An 18,186-nucleotide genomic window follows, 5' to 3' on the forward strand; every position below is an offset into this window, starting at 1 on the left:
TTAAAATGCATGTTGTTGTTGTTGTTGTTGTTGATGTTGTTGCCTAACCAACTCATCCACCAAGTTCTGTCATAAGTCTTCCATAACTTCGATGGTGGACATAACAATAATGACCACACCAATTGGGAAACACGCATTTAAAGCATTCTTAAAAGATGAACAGCGCGATTAGGAAATGCACATTTAATGCGATATTAAAAAATTAACTCGACACCTCTTATCCATGTCACCCTCCCCACGGTTATATCAGAACGAATTGTTTTGTCACATGGTTACGGAATGCCTAACCCCAATGTAGGAGTGTTCAAAAATTACGGAATGCTTTTTTTGGGGGAAATTTGCATAATACAATGCTTGATTATGTAACAATAACATAACACTTGATGACCGTCAATTCTGATGTACCGTGCGTTCTGATGGCTTGATTAAACTTTACTATTATTCGACATGTGATTAGATTTTTCGGGGTTACTATTCATGAACAACACTCGACCCAAACAAAGTCAATGGAAATCTGACGCAACAAACCTGGGCAGTGTATAATCAGCAGAGGCCGACAGGCCTAATGTGTTAGACCCACTATTAAACCAAGATGGCGGACATATAATTTTGTTTTGGCGCTATGGTGAGTGGAGTCAAGCGACAGATGTGGGGTGTGTTGTGTGTGTGTGTGTGAGTGTGTACAAGCTGTCCGACTAAAAAAATAACCAGTATTTGGAAGTTAAGAGCCCTTTTGACAAATGCTTCAAAACTTGTGGTCATCCGCATCGGTCATCCGCAACAACCCTAAACCGTTTTTATTATAAAGGTTCACGCATCTATCGATTTGGTCATGTCTTTTGAACTACAGCACAATGTAAAGAAATACTGCGCATCTTTTCTTCTCCAGGATGAGACTGGTGGCCTGGAGGAAGCGGTGTCCCTCTCCATCGCTCCCATTCGCTGCTCTTCTCTTGTTGTGCTCAACCGCCATTACTGTTTCTGCCCACACACGACACTCAGGTCAGTAATTCCAGAGCTAAGATGTTTTAACTATTTGAGTGGTTGAAGTATTCATTAAGGCCTTGAAAAGTTTCACAAATAATTCTAGAATGTTCAACACTATTTTTTGCATGGTGATATTTGTTTTCTATGCATTGCTGAGCAATAATGCAAGATCATTACTAAATACAACAAACAGAACACAGAGCAAGATGTTATTTTCACTCAAAAAGAAAGAATTATTTGCTTCCCCAGAATCACATGACTAAATTGAGTGCTTAATACTATCTGTGCTGGGAGGGGCCAAAATGCCCCCCCCCCACCCCCCATCGATTTTTACGATTACTTCCAAACCACCCCTGATCAGAAAATGTCCTCATGCCTTTTTTCTTGAGAGTCTCACGCACGTTTTGATACCACATTTTGCGAAAATCTCAAGTACCGTTTAGGTGTTAAATAACCTTTTATGATCACATGTTCATCCAAAACAGTGATTTCTCCATATGTGTTGGTAAAATATACCCAAATGAGTGTCATTTGCACTAGATAATTTATAAATCTGAAGTTTTGTCCCTTTTTGTCTTTTTACAATGCAGATGTTTGTCTAATGATCTTCAATATACGTTGAATTTTTTTTATGATGATCGGATCTGCCGTTGCTGAGATCTGAGGGTAGGGATGCGGGGGGCAAAACTGCCCCCCAGCCAAATTAACTCTCCCACAATGCCTCCCCCTCCTACCTCCAGGCAAATTAACCCCCAAAATATCCCAGCCCAGATCGAGGTAAATAACCACTCCTGCATATCCAGATAAAACCAGATCACGTGAACGCAATGGTAGGGCAGAGTGCACAAGGTGTGCAAACCCGGATTGAGCAAACCATCGAAGATGCTTATTTATGGTTTAATGGAAGGTAACCAGAAGTCAATTGTGAATGGAATAAAAAAGCAAGCTACGTACCAGGGATATAATACCAAGGCATGACCAGGTCCATGAATCACGGATAAAATATCGTCTAAGTCTAGGTTTGCTCTATAATGGATGAGATTAACAGGATTTGTGATAAAGAGTGATTAAGGGTGAACTCACATTTTCTTCAGATAGAGTTAACACTCGAAACTTCAGATTCTTCTGGAAAGACCAATCTGGCAGAACTACAGAGTTCCTTGGCTGAAATGGGAGAACATGCTGGAAGGACTGCGGTCTCTGTATGTCCGCTTCCCATGGTGATTAGCACACCTCCATAAACGTTATGTTTATTCCATCAATTGACCTACCTGTTTGTCAATGCAGGTCGACATTATCCTTCATCAACAAGACTAGTTCCTCTTCAAGATATCAAATCCTTCCTCTTCTCCAATGGCTTGATCTCCGATCATCAATTTGGATTCAGACCAGGTCATTCTACTCTGGACATGTTGCTTCTGCTGTCTCAACAATGGATGGAGTTCCTCAATGCCAAACAGGAAATCAGAGCTGTCTCCCTTGACATCTTGTGCCTTCGATACGGTCTGGCACCCAGCTCTGCTCACTAAACTCTCCTCCTATGGTATCCATGGAAACCTCCACGCATGGCGTGCAGACTTCATCACCAGAAGACTTACTTCCCCCCTTCATTTTCAAAGAAATGAGGGCCAAATATACAACATTTGGAGGTGGCACACCACACTGTCACATTCAGCCTTTGTAAAGGTTTTTCGTCCATTCCATGAGCAGTTGTGCCGGCCCATATACAACAGTTTGGTTTACTGACATACCCCGATAAATGAAAATGTGCCTAATCTGACATTATGAAGTTTTCACCGAAATTTGGGTTACTTAGCAAAAGTCCTATGATAGTGTTACACGTTTCCAGTCGGCTATGTTTGTCTGCTGGTTTCAACTGTTGTTGCTTGCATTTTTTAGGTGTACGAACTAAGATCCTTCTTCGCAATTATACTCACCGTTTTCCTGTGAATGGCTTGTTTGAAAGAATGCCTTCTCCCCGACTTCTGTTGGCTCTGTTCCCACTGCTTCAGTTGCTTCTGTGGACTGCTTCTCTCACTCCTTCATTTGTTTCTTCCATTCTTACTGTTTACTTTCACCTTGACCTTTTCCGTCTGCAACATTGCCAGTTGTCCTATGTGCTTTAACATAGCGCAACATTGAATTCCTTGTGGGACAACCAAACGTTACCCGAAACGGTCTTTGAGCAGTTTATTTCCTACTGGACTCATAGCTACTGGAAATTGATAAATTACAGTGCCTTCTGAAAGAATTCACACCCCTTGACATTTCACATTTTGTTGTGTTATAGCAGAATTAAAAATTCATTTGGCTGAATTTAAAATCTATTCAATTGAGATTTTTTTTTGTCACTTTTCTACACATAATACAACATAATGCCAAAGTGAATTTCTTTCCCAAAATAATTAAAAAGGATTTACAGAAATATCTAATTTACAAAAGTATGCAACCCCCTGAGTCAATACTTTATAGCAGTGCCTTTGGCAGTGATTACAGCTTTGAGTCTTCTTGGTTATGTCTGTATCAGCTTTGCAAATCTTGATTTGGGGAGTTTCTCCGATTCTTCCTTGCAGATTTTCTCAAGCACTGTCAAGTTGGTTTGGGAGCGTTGGTGAACAGCAATTTTCAAGTCTTTCCACAGATTCTCAATGGGATTCAAGTTTGGGCTTTGGTTGGGCCACTCAAGGACTTTTAGTTTCTTCCTCTGAAGCCATTCCGGTGTTGATTTGGCTATATGCTTGGGGTCATTGTCCTGTTGGAACGTAAATCTTCACCACAGTCTAATGTCTTTTTCACTCTGAAGCAGGTTCTCCTCAAGGATTTCTATGTATTTGGCTCCATTCATTCTTCCATCTCTCCTTAGAATTTTCCCAGTCCCTGCTGCTGAAAAGCAGCCCCATAGCATGATGCTGCCACCATCATGATTCATGGTAGGGATGGTGTTAGATGGGTGCTCTCTTTCCGCCAGACGTAGGACTTTGCATTTTGGACAAATAGTTAAATTTTCATCTCATCAGGCCACATAATTTTTTGACTCATGCTCTCAAAATCTCTTGTGCCATTTTGCAAACTCCAGGCATGCAGTCATGTGCTTTTTTCTCAGGATTGGTTTCCGTCTGCCCACTTCCCCATAAAGCCTAGATTTGTGAAGTGATACAGAGACTGCAGTCCTTCCAGCATGTTCTTCCATCTCAGCCAAGGAACTCTGTAGTTCTGGTAGAGTGGTCATTGGGTTCTTGGTCACCTCCCTGATTAAGATCCTTCTTGCCTAGTTGCTCAGTTTGGTCGGACGGCCAGCTTTAGGAAGAGTCTGGGTAGTTCCATACTCTTTCCATTTCCAAAATGATGGAGCTCACTGTGCTCTTGGGAACTTTTAACACTCTAGAAATTGTTGTATACCCTTCCCCAGATCTTTTTCCTCCTTACAATTCTATCCAAGGGTTCTATGGACAATTCCTTGGACTTCATGGTGGAATTTCTGCTCTGACATGCACTGTCAACTGTGGGACCTTGTATGGAAAGGTGTGTTTCTTTCTAAATCATGTCCAATCAATAGAATTGGCCACATTTGGACTCCAACCAAGTTGTAGAGACATCTCATGGATGATCAAAGGAAAATGGATGCACCTAAGATCAATTTGGAGTGTCAGAGCAAAGGGGTTGAAAACCTATTGACTCATCACATTTCAGCCTTTCTATTTTAATTGTTTTGTATAAAATACTAAAAACATATTCCACTTTGACATTGTGGGGTATTATGTGTGGACCATTGACAAAAAAATCTCAATTTAATCCATTTTTTATTTAGGCTGTAACAACAAAATGTCAAAAAAGTCACTGGGTATGAATACTTTCTGAAGGCATTGTACTACCGCCACTAAAAGATGGAGGTTAGGTTTTCACCTCTGTCTGTTTGTGTGTTGTCTTTCTGTGTGCACGATATCTCAAAAAGTTATGTATGGATTCCGACTAAATTTTGGGGATAGGTTGGGTGTGTAACAAGGACGAAATTATTACATTTTGATGAAGAACAGGATCGGGGTCTAGATACAATATTTTTAAAAGTGATTTTTCACCATTGAAAGATTAGGGCCAAAAACGATATATTATAAAAACTAGCAACGGTACCCGCCCTACGGGTGGGGCTTCAATTGGGAGGCCCAAATGAAAAGGCAAAATATCAGAAATTGAAGGTTTTTTTTATTTTAAACGATTCATATAAACATCCGTTAGATTATATCACATGCAAATCATCAAAATCTAAACAGTATTTGTAGAATTTCAATAAAAGCCACATCACTGTTCATATCGGTAAATATTATTCCATCGTGTTTGGAAAAACTGGAAAATTGGAAAAATTGGAAAATTGCGGAAAATTTTGGAAAAACAATATAGCCTATTTTACTCCAGGGGGTCCCAGGATTACCCACCCAAAATTTCGTTGCGATCGGTTCAGCCGTTTTTGCGGTACCTGGGAACAGACGGATGGACAGACAGACAGACAGACAGACGGACAGACATTTGGTGAATTATAGTAAGATACCATTATTGACTAAATTCCCTTATTTAAAAAAATATTTCCTGACCCTGGATCAAAACATGTAAACACAAGGAAACAAGTTTTCTTTTGAAAAATAACCTCCTCATTGTTAGTCCAGGAGATATGTGTTCAAAATGTGATTGTTCATAAAAGCATAAAACTTTGGACAGAGGTAGAAATGTGGTCATTACAGGATATCTAGAAGTGGAGTCACTGCAAACTTTCAAATTGTCAGCCACAGCAGTCATATTTTTAACATGAGCACCTGGAACCAATAGCTGTGTCAGTAACTTTGCATTATTAGACACGTTTCTCAAGATAGTGACATGTATTTTTTTAATTAGAATATAAAATTCAAGAGAAAAGTGCAGTAAATTCAATAGGACATTTACATATAAATAGTTATACATTGGACACAAAACCCCCTGAGATGTATTTAAAATGCATGTTTGTTGAGAGTAACTTGTACACTAACAGACATTTTCTAGATATGGAATGAATCCTTTGAATTGTATGCACTAGAACTCTAGAAGAATAGATAAAATATGCAAAAATGTTGCAATCAACGTTCCCAGCAATGCGGCCTGTCACCTGCAAACACACACGGTAAATAGTACGCACACTGAACAAGCAATGGGGGAGACGATCTCTGCTCACAATCACCACCACAAGGGCACATGGCTGTACTCTCGCTGCCGTCATATATTTGCACGTCGTCTACAGCCTTTCTTGCATCAGCTGCAGATATGTTTCTGAATAGACATGTGAGCCTCCGCAAACGTGTCCTGTAGTGGCATCCGGTACTCAGGAACAGTCTACACCAGGCACTGGGAGAAGGCATCTCAGGAGCTAGTACATGCGCTTGTCCCAAGTGTGTCTATGTTGGTGCACAGCCCTCCGTATGTGCTGCCCTAAACCTGCTGTGATTAGTGGAACTGCATCAATTCTTCATTCATTGTGTGAAGAATGCTTGCAGGCTGCATCCACACTGTCCAAACATTGCATTCTTCTGGAACATGCCAGGATGCATGAGCAAGACTGAGAATATGTGGATACCTCATTTGTTTTTTTTTTGTTTGTTTTGTTTTTGTATACAAGATCGAGGCTCGTGAAAGAGCGAACATTAATCACACAGAAAGACAAACCGACACATAAAACATATAACATCGGGAGCGATAGACAAAATGGGGAGAGAGGGGGAAGGACACAAACACAACATTTGAGAGCAGGGACCGAGAGACATGGAGACATCGAGAGATCTGAGAGAGGGCGAGGGCTTTGGGGGGGGGGGGGGGGGGCATGGGAAGGGGGCGGTGGGAGAGGTATAAAACATATGGAAACATTTCAAACAAGGTGGATCTGGGGTGAATTAGCGGGGGTAGAAAAGATCAAGGTTTTGGATGGGGGAAGATAAGAGATGGTGGTGAACAGCTGTTTTAAAGACCTGGAGGGAGGAGTGGGATTGAAGGGAGTGAGGGAGTTTGTTCCAGAGGCGGGAGAAAAGAGGGATGAAAGAGTGAAGGTGAGCAGAGAGCCGAGATTTCGGCAGTTTAACCATCAGAGGGTTGCTGGCAGATCTTGTGCGACCTGTAGGAATATTTGGGGGACAGAGCACAGAGAGAGCTGGGGGTGCAAGGCCGGAGAGGAGTCGGTAGAAGACAGAAAGACCACCTACCTGCCTGCGGTGAGTGAGTGAAAGGCCCTCAGAGATAGCTTCATCGCGGGACATTCCAATAATTCTGAAAGCTTTGGTTTCAACAGCGTGAAGCCGAGCTAGGTGTGAGGCAGGAGCACCGGCCCATAGGGGAGAACAGTATTCCATTGAGCTGCGGATGAAAGCCTTGTATGTGGTGAGGAGCTCAGGTGTGCCGAGGAAGGACTTCGCACGACGGAGGATGCCCAGTCGGCGACTGGCTTTGGAGGCCAGCTTGGAAATGTGGTTTTCCCAAGAAAGATCATGGCAGATAGTGAGACCCAAAAGCTTGAGCGACAGAACTTCTTGGAGAGGATTGTTGAGAAAGTAGATGGGAGGGTTGTCCAGTCGATCTTTTCGGAGAGACATCGTAAGAGTGTGAGATTTGTCAGGATTGAAAGACATGTTCCACTTGTTTGACCAGTCTGTGATTTTGTCCAAGTCTTCAGAGAGTGAGGAGGCTGCAGACTGCCGATCTGAGGGAAGAGGAATGGAGCGGCAGAGAGTGGAGTCATCAGCAAAGAGATAGAGAGGATTTTCAAGAGAGTCAGAGAGATCATTGATGAAGACCAGAAAAAGCACGGGGCCCAGAACACTGCCTTGGGGAACTCCGGCCTGAACAGGAAGAGGAGATGAGAGAAACCCATTCAGGGCCACACGTTGACGACGACTAGAGAGGAAGTCCGCCAGCCATGCGTGGAGATTTCCATGGATAATGATTTCCATCATTATATACTTTCCTGGTGTTTTCAGTTTCTTCTTTTCTACTTTGGGGAAAATACTATACCTTAGCGAGTGTATGGACAGGACTTCGGGATGGAGTGCTTGAAGCATTTTCGGACATTGTGACGTAGCAATTTATGCCACATACTATACACCTCTGTTGGTTCAATTTTGGGCCTTGCAGATTTGGCCAGAACAACTACATCTGTCAGTTGTGTCTTCTTGAAATAACATTTTGCAGCAAGTGCTGCGTCGAGCATCATTTGCCTTTCTGCTTCGTCATGATAACGAAGAGCCAAGTATGAAGTATCCTGTCCGTGGACACAAAACAACATGTTCGTCTTGGGGCGTATGTATTCCAGTGGGATGCCCGTGATAGATAAATCTTGACACCCCAAAAAAATAATTTCTACTTAGGTCCCTGAGCCTAAAACGTTTTGCTGCCATTTTCACATTTGAAAGATAGGATCATTTCAAGGTCATTCAGAGGTCTCGTAAAACGCGTCATTTTTCTCCGTGAATAGATGGAATGTATCAGATATAATGACGTTTTATTAGTGTCATATCAAAAGTTTTGTTCATATGTGACGGTTTTATTGTTGACATGTAGTTTCTTAATAAATATTATAACATTTGGCTAGTTTTTGCTTTTTTTTTGAATATTGTATAACATAACCTTCAACATTAATGATGACAAACAACGATCAAATTATCATGGAGTGTTAAATATTGACCAATTACAGAAAAATAATGACAGAAGTTGTTTCAACAGATGGAAAGTGGAAAAAACGGTGATCAACGTGATTAACTGATCTTCAATTGAGGACAATGTAATCTAAAGCTCTTCACTGTCATCATCATCATGATCATGATCATAATCATCATCATCATCACCATGATCACCCTCGCCATGATCATCATCATCATTACGATGATCATCATCATCAGCACCATGAGCATGATCATCAGTACCATGATCATCAGCACCATGATGATCATCATCATCATCACCATGATCATCATCACCGGTACTCAAAGTGGTAGTTTCAACATTTTCACAGTCATAATCTCCAATCAGAACATTTACACAAGTCTATACATTACATGTTCATTTTCTTGCATGAACAGCGACTTGTTGCACACCGACTGCTACCACAGCTGCATCGCACCAATTCAACAACAGCAACTGGTGCTGGATCTAACATTGTCACAACAGGAGTGTATAGAATGATCGTTTTATGGCCATTTTCCCCGCTAGAGCGGGGGTTAGCCTTGCGGACCCCATGACAATCATGGTTCCCTGTTTGAGGCAAATGTTTTTTTTTATGGCCAGATTCCCTTCCTGACGTCAACCCTTGGTTGCCTCTTACGATGCGCCGGGATAAGGTGTACCTATTCTAAACCGGGGTACACACGGGGATCGTTCATCCCAGCAAGCTGGTCCTCAAATTTGCCGACCTCGGAAGGATGACAGGCTGAGTCAACCCACCTGGCGTTAATTCAGCGATCGACCGGGATTCGAACCCAGGATCCTAGGATCCCAAGCCGGCACCCTAACCGCTAAGCCAACACCAGGCTATTATCATTGTATCATTTATCAATGTATCCATTATCATTTTCAGTCCAGCCTTACTTGCCAGGAATTGGTATACTTGGATTGGCTACATCAGCTGGCTCCACACAAGTGATTGGTAATGTGCACGCAATATGTGTCATGCTGGTGGTCCACGAGTTTTTTTTTTTTTTTTTTTTTTTTTTTTTTTTTGTATACAAGATCGAGGCTCGTGAAAGAGCGAACATTAATCACACAGAAAGACAAACAGACACACAAAACAAATAACATCGGGAGCGGTAGACAAGATGGGGAGAGAGGGGGAAGGACACAAACACAACATTTGAGAGCAGGGACCGAGAGACATGGAGACATCGAGAGAACTGTGGGAGAGAGAGGGCTTTGGGGGGGAGGCATGGGAAGGGGGGGGGGGGGTGGGAGAGGTATAAAACATATGGACACTGCCAAGACTTCCAGGAAAGAAGTTGGAATTTCAAACAAGGTGGATCTGGGGTGAATTAGTGGGGGTAGAAAAGATCAAGGTTTTGGATGGGGGAAGATAAGAGATGGTGGTGAACAGCTGTTTTGAAGACCTGGAGGGAGGAGTGTGATTGAAGTGAGTGTGGGAGTTTGTTCCAGAGGCGGGAGAAAAGAGGAATGAAAGAGTTAAGGTGAGCAGAGAGCCGAGATTTCGGCAGTTTAACCATCAGAGGGTGGCTGGCAGATCTTGTGCGACCTGTAGGAATATTTGGGGGACAGAGCACAGAGAGAGCTGGGTGAGCAAGGCCGGAGAGGAGTCGGTAGAAGACAGAAAGACCACCTACCTGCCTGCGGTGAGTGAGTGAAAGGCCCTCAGAGATAGCTTCATCGCGGGAGATTCCAATGATTCTGAAAGCTTTGGATTCAACAGCGTGCAGCCGAGCCAGGTGTGAGGCAGGAGCACCAGCCCATAGGGGAGAACAGTATTCCATTGAGCTGCGGATGAAAGCCTTGTATGTGGTGAGGAGCTCAGGTGTGCCTAGGAAGGACTTCAGACGACGGAGGATGCCCAGTCGGCGACTGGCTTTGGAGGCCAGCTTGGAAATGTGGTTTTCCCAAGAAAGATCATGGCAGATGGTGAGACCCAAAAGCTTGAGCGACAGAACTTCTTGGAGAGGATTGTTGAGAAAGTAGATGGGAGGGTTGTCCAGTCGATCTTTTCGGAGAGACATAGTAAGAGTGTGAGATTTGTCAGGATTGAAAGACATGTTCCACATGTTTGACCAGTCTGTGATTTTGTCGAGGTCTTCAGAGAGTGAGGAGGCTGCAGACTGCCGATCTGAGGGAAGAGGAATGGAGCGGCAGAGAGTGGAGTCATCAGCAAAGAGATACAGAGGATTTTCCAGAGAGTCGGAGAGATCATTGATAAAGACCAGAAAAAGCACAGGGCGCAGCACACTGCCTTGGGGAACTCCAGCCTGAACGGGAAGGGGAGATGAGAGAAATCCATTCAGGGCCACACGTTGACTACGACCAGAGAGGAAGTCCGCAAGCCATGCATGGAGATTTCCATGGATACCATAGGAGGAGAGTTTGGTGAGCAGAGCTGGGTGCCAGACCATATCGAAGGCACGTGATATGTCAAGGGAGACAGCTCTGATTTCCTGTTTGGCATTGAGGACCTCCATCCATTGTTGAGACAGCAGAAGCAGCATGTCCAGAGTAGAGTGACCTGGTCTGAAACCAAATTGATGATCAGAGATCAAGCCATTGGAGAAGAGGAAAGATTTCATATCCGAAGCAATGATGGATTCCATGACTTTGCTGATAATTGGGAGCAGGCTGATTGGTCTGTAGTTGCAAGGATCTGTTTTTGCACCTTTTTTGTGTAAAGTGGTAATGTTTGCTGATTTCCAGGATGCTGGCAGATGACCTTGAGCAAAAGATAGGGTGAAAAGAACAGAGAGAGGGTGAGATAGAGCGGCTGAGCAGGATTTTAGGACCCGTGGGCTGATGCCATCTGGTCCAGTTGCAGAATCAGAGTCGAGGTTTGACAAAAACTCCTCCACCTTGTCAGGAGAGAAGGTCACAGAGTCCAGGAGCAGTTTGGTTCGACTGGGAAAGGTGGGAACAGAGAGAAATTGGTTTGGGACTAAGGATTTTGAGGCAAACACAGAGTTGAGGCATTCGGCTTTGTCACGTGCGATGTCAACTGTATGGCCATTTGAGGTAAGGGAGGGGATGGAGGGGGAACAAACACCAGAAACGGATTTGACCAGACGCCACCAGGATTTGGAGGAAGGAGACAGGTTTGAGAGTTCATTCTTGAGTGAGGTGAGATAGTGCTTCCTGGCACTCCTGAGGGTAGACACACACTTGTTCCGAGCTTGGTGGAAGGAACTGAGATTTCCTTCAGTTGGATTAGCCTTCCAAGAGGCAAAGGCAAGTTGTTTCAGGGCAACTGCCTCACCACAAGATTCAGTGTACCATGGACGGGAGGAAGGGTAAGACAACTGAAGGCGAGATGGGATAAATCTGTGCATGAGAGAGATCAGTTTGCTTTGGAAGAATTCCCAGGAAGAATTGATGTCAGAGGCAGTGGAGATGGGAGACCAATCCAGACGATTGATGGCTGCTTGAAGACCGTCCCAGTCGGCCTGAGTGAAATGCCAGACTCGTCGGCGCTGAGGAGGCTCTCTGAGAATGGCCAGAGAGATGTCCACTTTGACAAGCACATGATCAGAAGAACCGATTGGAGCAGAAGAAGAGCAGCAGACATTAGCAGGGAAGTTAGTCATAATCAAGTCTAGAAGAGAAGATACTCCATTGGCTGAGATCCGGGTCGGGAAATTGACAGATTGTGTCAATCCCAGTGAGTCACAGAAGTCCTTTGCTGAGGTGCCATGACTGGTGAGAGAGGAACCCACACCCAACCAGGTGGCATGATGACAATTGAAGTCACCACATATGAGGAAGAGAGAGTTGGGATGAGTGGATAGAAGTTGGTCCATGTTGTCAGACAGTGAAATGTAGATGGAGTCATCACTGTTTGGGGGACGGTACAGAACACATATGAACAAAAGGTGAGAGCGGAGAGGAAGCCGTAGCCAGAGGTACTCCTGGGGGTGAGGAGGAGAGAGGGCAGTGCATGGAGAGTGAGGAAGAGAGTTTTTGATAAAGATAGCCACACCACCACCAGGCCGAGGCTCAGGTCTATCATACCGGAGGAGGGAGTAACCAGGAAGAGATATTAAGGAATCAGAGACATCTTGAAGGAGGAAAGTCTCTGTTAAGCAGATCAAGTCTGGATTGTCAGAAGCAACCTGTATGGAGAGATCAGTCAGGTTTGAGCGAAGGCCCCGGATGTTTGAGGTCCATACCGTTAATGAAGAGAGAGGGGGAGCATCGGGTACAGGACAGGGGAGGGGAGGAGTAGGGTAAGATGAAGGATGAGAGGGGGAGGTAGGGAGAGCAGTTGTTAGTGTGTCAGCGATTGCAGAAGAGTTCCAAGAAAGGGAAGGATGAGGAGGATGAAAGGTTTGAAGGTGAAGGGATGAGGCACAGAGAGGGGTTGTTTGAGGGGGGGGCAGAAGCAAGAAGAAGGTTGGGGGGGGTGGAGGTATGAGATAGAAGGGAGACGAAGTGGGGAGGAGGCAGCTTTGAGGAGGAGGGGGGAGGAGGGAGAATTGGAGAGGAATGGTATGGGGGGAGATTTGAATGGGAGGGGTTGGGGGGGAGTTTTGAAGGGGAGGAGTGAGGGGGGAGTTTAGGAGGGGAAGGGCAAGGGGGGAGTTCAGGAGTGGAAGGGCAAGAGGGGAGTTCAGGAGTGGAGGGGTAGGGGGGAGTTTAAGAGTGGCGGGGCAAGGGGGGAGTTTAGGAGTGTAGGTGCAAGGGGAGGGATTTGGATGGGAGGGGCAAGAGGGGAGTTTAGAAAGTGGATGATTAATGAAAGACGAACATTGAAAACAAATTGGGTTTGTTGTGATTTTCAAGTTAGCAATCCGGTTCAGAATGATGGAGGAGGGATGGAATGAATGTGAATTTAGACCATGTAGTGAGGGAGACGTATAAGATATTGAATTTTTTTTTTTTGAGGTGGAATGAGTTGGAGAGGAAATTGAGAAAAGCCTTTTAAATAGGAAGAAAAACAGCGTGTTGTAAAATACCACTGAGTAAAACACTGAAGGGGAAAGGTTATACATATTTAAATAATATTTAAACAGAACCGTGAACAATCTTATGTGCACAAAAATACCAACGGGGGGAGAGCCGAGAGGGACCACCACGAGTCACGTGAAGGGCAAACGGTGGATCAAACGGTGGGCAAACGGTGGAGTTGGAAGCAAGTTCTGAGATTCTGCTTGAGAATGCGAAAAAAATTGGCTTTGAAGAGTTCCAACATCAGTGATTTTAGTGCCTCGAGGTCAGGAGGAGGCACACAAACTCTTCCAATGCTCCGTACACCTCTTCTGATAGCCGCTGGAGAGACCCAAGCTGTGTGAGTTCCCCATATTACTCTTGAGCTTACTTTCATGAATTTGGCTTTCGCATGAAAACAGCCACAGCTATCACAACCTGTGAACATGTGAAAGGTAGGTCGTGCTGCAGCAAGCTGGTGACCAAGAGTGTTGTAGATTGGAATATATGGCACCTTTCTTCATCTCTCCCCTCTACCCGTTAACATGCAAGGTGTTTTGCCTTGCTGCGGTGCTCTAGCTAATGCAAGAGCAAGAAAATCAGTGATATGTGCATCTCCACCTCCTTTTGCTGCTTCAAGAGCATGCAGTATAATAATGGTGTCAGCCTCTTCTTGCATAATGTTGAGATGATCACCATTCTTCGGATTTGAGAAGGCACCTTTGCTTGTGGAGGTTACAGCAAGACTTGGTGAGGAAATGTATACTTGCCTCATCTTCTCTTCGAGGTAGACTTAGATTACTCTTTGTCTTTGAATTGCGAAGGAACTGCCAGACTGGCTGCGTAGTGGACACGCCTGCTCCGAATGGCCTCTTAGAGTAATTTTAGAACATTTTAATGGTCGAATACAACATTAAGTTCATATTACCCATGCATGCTGGCACTAACCACTCTGATGAACTCTTGTGCAAAGTCCCTGCATGACGTCACGTGCGGTCAGCTGATTTCCTGCACCACAGCCATTCCATCAGTGATGAGGCAGCAACAGGATCCAGATCCCTGTCCATCATCAGTTTCCTGCCCTGCGACGATGTTTGATTCCCAATGCTCAGACAAGCTCTCTAGCCTGGCAATGAGCTTGCTTTTATCTGTACAAGCAAGAGACCTTTTGACACACAGGTAAACTTGCATGTACCAATGTCCCTGGCAAGAGCAATATCTGGATGTGGCTTTGCAGCTGTGGCCGTACGAGCAAAGAGCGAGCAATTCTCCTTCAATTCAACAACTTATTTTCCGACGTTCATGCGACCTGATTTTCCCATAGACTTCCAAATACGAATCTTAAGCCGTTACGTATGATCAAAAAAGTTATTGTCTCCAATGATCCGTTCATTCATGAAAGACACATAAGCTTCTTCTCCAGCCTGGTGACTTCCCAGGATGTCCTCTGTGACTACAGTAGGGACGACACACTCTGTCGTCGTGTTCATGAGGTGTGTCTCCTTGAAGGTGAAGGGAGTGGTTTCTTCAATTGCATTGCGTAGAAGTCTGATAGCTTCTTCCTGGTGATTGGTGATTGCCAGTGAGAGGTCATGATGATGATTCGATTCTGCCTTGCTTATATTAGTCATAAGCTGCTTCAGCAAGGCGTGCCAGTTCTCGAGCAGCAAGGAAGTTTGGCCTTTGTGTTTTTTTTCTTTTCTATACAAAGTAGAGGCTCGTGTAAGAGCTAACACATAAAAAGAAAGATAAACATAAAACATATAATGGGGGGAGCGGGAGACAAGAGGGGGAGAGAGATAGGGAAGCACAACAATAGTAGAGAACAAGGACATCGGTAGATCTGTGGAAGGTGCAGGTATGAGGAGGAGGGAGAGCTATAAAACAAATGGACACTACTAGGAATTTCAGGAATGAAATCGGAGATTGCAAGAGGTGTATTTGGGGTGTATTAACGGGGGTAGAAAAGATCAAGGTTTTGGATGGGGGCCTTATTCCTCAAGAAAAGATCGAGGGTCTTATTCCTTTTATCAACCATAATCTAAGAGATGGTGGTGAGCGGTTGTTTCAAAGACCAGGAGGGAGGAGAGGGATTGAAGAGAGTCTGAAGAGAGTGAGGGAGTTTGTTCCAGAGGCGGGAGAAAAGAGGAATAAAAGAGTGAAGGTGAGCAGACAGTCTTGATTTCGGCAATTTCGCCATAAGAGGGTTGCTGGCAGATCTTGTGCGACCTGCAGGAATATTTGGGGGACAGAGCACAGAGAGAGCTGGGGGAGCAAGGCCGGAGAGGAGTCGGGAGAAGACAGAAACCTTTGAGTTGTTAAGCCTTTGAGACGACCAATCACATTCATTGTTCAGTTAACTTGCTCTATTGCCTGGTTAACACCGAGATTACAAAAGACATGGCCGACTTCTTCACGCTGAAATTGTCCTCTTAGAAAAAATCCCATATCTCTGGATCACAGTCTTTTAGGTTATACATCTTAACAATATACTCAGGTATGTGTTGTGCATATTTTAACCGTCTGACTGAAGAAGAAATGACGCAGCCTCTCAATAGAGTGCAGATGTAATTGCCACAACCCCTCTAGTGTGGCACGGATGAACTGCAGTAATGTCTGCTCGAATGAATTTTACACTCTTATGATGTCACAAAAAGACAGCAAACATTGGTAAATGTACTATTCGTCGTCGTTGTCCTCATCATCATCATCATCATCATCATCATCATCATCATCATCATCATTATAAGGAAGTTAAAGGTGATCCTGTTTAAACCTCCAATCGTTCCATTGATAGGGTTGGTATATATCAACTACTTGGAATAATCTTACTATAATTCACGAAATGTCTGTCCGTCTGTTTGTCTGTCTGTCCGTCTGTTCCCAGGTACCGCAAAAACAGCTGAACCGATTGCAACAAAATTTTGGGTGGATAATCCTGGGACCCCCTGGAATAAAATAGGCTACATTGTTTTCCCAATTTTTTTTTTCCAATTTTTCCAATTTTTCCAATTTTCCAGTTTTTCCAAACACGATGGAATAATATTTACCGATATGAACAGTGATGTGGCTTTTATTGAAATTCTACAAATACTGTTTAGATTTTGATTAATTGCATGTGATATTATTTAACGGATGTTTATATAAATCGTTTGAAATTTAAAAAAGCCTTCAATTTCTGATATTTTTCCTTTTCATTCGGGCCTCCCAATTGAAGCCCCGCCCGTAGGGTGGGTACCGTTGCTCGTTGAACATACCAGGTTCAGTGAATTTGACTGAACAAATGTGAACATGTTTGCTTGTTCTTGTGCGACCTGTAGGAATCGGTGTGGGCGTCAATATGGGCGTCAGTGAATTTGTGGCCTCAAGCCCCCACGTGTTTTTGTCCCCCAATATAATAAGCTAACGACACCCTCGGTGACCACAACATCAGGTTACTACTATCATTCATTGTTGAAATGAATGTTTTTGAGATTACAAGTTTTAAAAAAAGAAATGTTTTTCAGTGACACATACATACGTACATGATGGAAGCACATCGATTTTTGTGATCCCGCACAAAAAACAGCACGTCATGCCATAATGAATGTATAACGATGAAGGGACCAACACACACCATGCCACACCACATAACACTGGCAGAGGCATTTTATTCTTTATTGCATCATACGCTACATACATAAATATATACCCATCCAAAGTTCGTTTTGTTGAATTGAAGCATGTATACGCACACGTAACGACATTCCATCCATTGTCTATTGCATCATACCATACCATATGGCATATACCATAGGTCTTTTTTAAAGCACTTTAGCCTTTAGTTTAGAGTGGATAATTTTTTTTTTTTAAAGAACAAAACAGCATTTCGGGTTAACTAAATATAACTACTTTTTTAACGTTTCCATTTTCAGCACCACACACAGCACAAGCACAAGCACAATCTTCTTTAGCGTCCCTCGGAAGGACCTTGCCATTGGTTCCATTTGTTGGCATGTGCGTCCGTGGGCACCCGGTTTTGCACCCACGGGCACACGTGGGCACGTGTTAAGTGTCTTTTGTGACACCCCCGGAGCCTGTCGCCCCCATTACGACTCCCCCCAGGAGTCATTTCAGGCCCTTTCCTGGGCCCAAACACACACATTTCATCCTATTTTGTCAATGTCGTATCTTCTGGTTGAACATAATTTATTGTGAGGTGTGTATGTTTGATGGGCAGTCAGGGTAAAATTTGATGAGAGGACGACCAATGTTTGTCCAACCTGCTTTAAATAATTGAAGTGATGGTGCAGTTACCAAAAATTGAGGAAGGCCATTCCATTTCTCAGTTACTCTGGCTGAGTTCTGGAGCTTTGTTGCTCTCCGTTGCACCCTCTCTATCTTATCGGCGTCTGCTATAAATATTGAATTCCAAATTGCATTACCATATTCTAGGCGAGGACAGACCATGGAGTTGAAGAGGAGTGGGAAATTTTCCTTGGTGAAACTGGAAAAGGTCCTCTTGATAAGATCCAACATCTGATTGGCCTTGTTGGTATTGGCATAGCGGTTAGGGTGCAGGCTTGGGATCCTAGG

The 18,186-nt window shown here is 43.9% G+C and overlaps 1 protein-coding gene across 4 annotated transcripts in view; it reads left to right on the forward strand.

Annotated features, from left to right (window-relative positions):
- LOC137426069 (chemokine-like protein TAFA-2) overlaps positions 1-18,186 on the forward strand; it is a 686,347-nt gene that overhangs the window by 432,538 nt on the left and 235,623 nt on the right. For all 4 annotated transcript variants that reach the window (XM_078775636.1, XM_078775635.1, XM_078775634.1 and 1 more), the window contains one exon: positions 890-1,002. In XM_078775636.1, coding sequence (XP_078631762.1) covers positions 891-1,002 — 112 coding nt within the window. In that variant the 5' untranslated portion in view covers position 890. The remainder of the gene's footprint in view (positions 1-889; positions 1,003-18,186) is intronic.

Source organism: Myxine glutinosa, chromosome 4, assembly GCF_964187855.1.
Source record: "Myxine glutinosa chromosome 4, kmMyxGlut1.1, whole genome shotgun sequence".
Taxonomy (NCBI): domain Eukaryota; kingdom Metazoa; phylum Chordata; class Myxini; order Myxiniformes; family Myxinidae; genus Myxine; species Myxine glutinosa.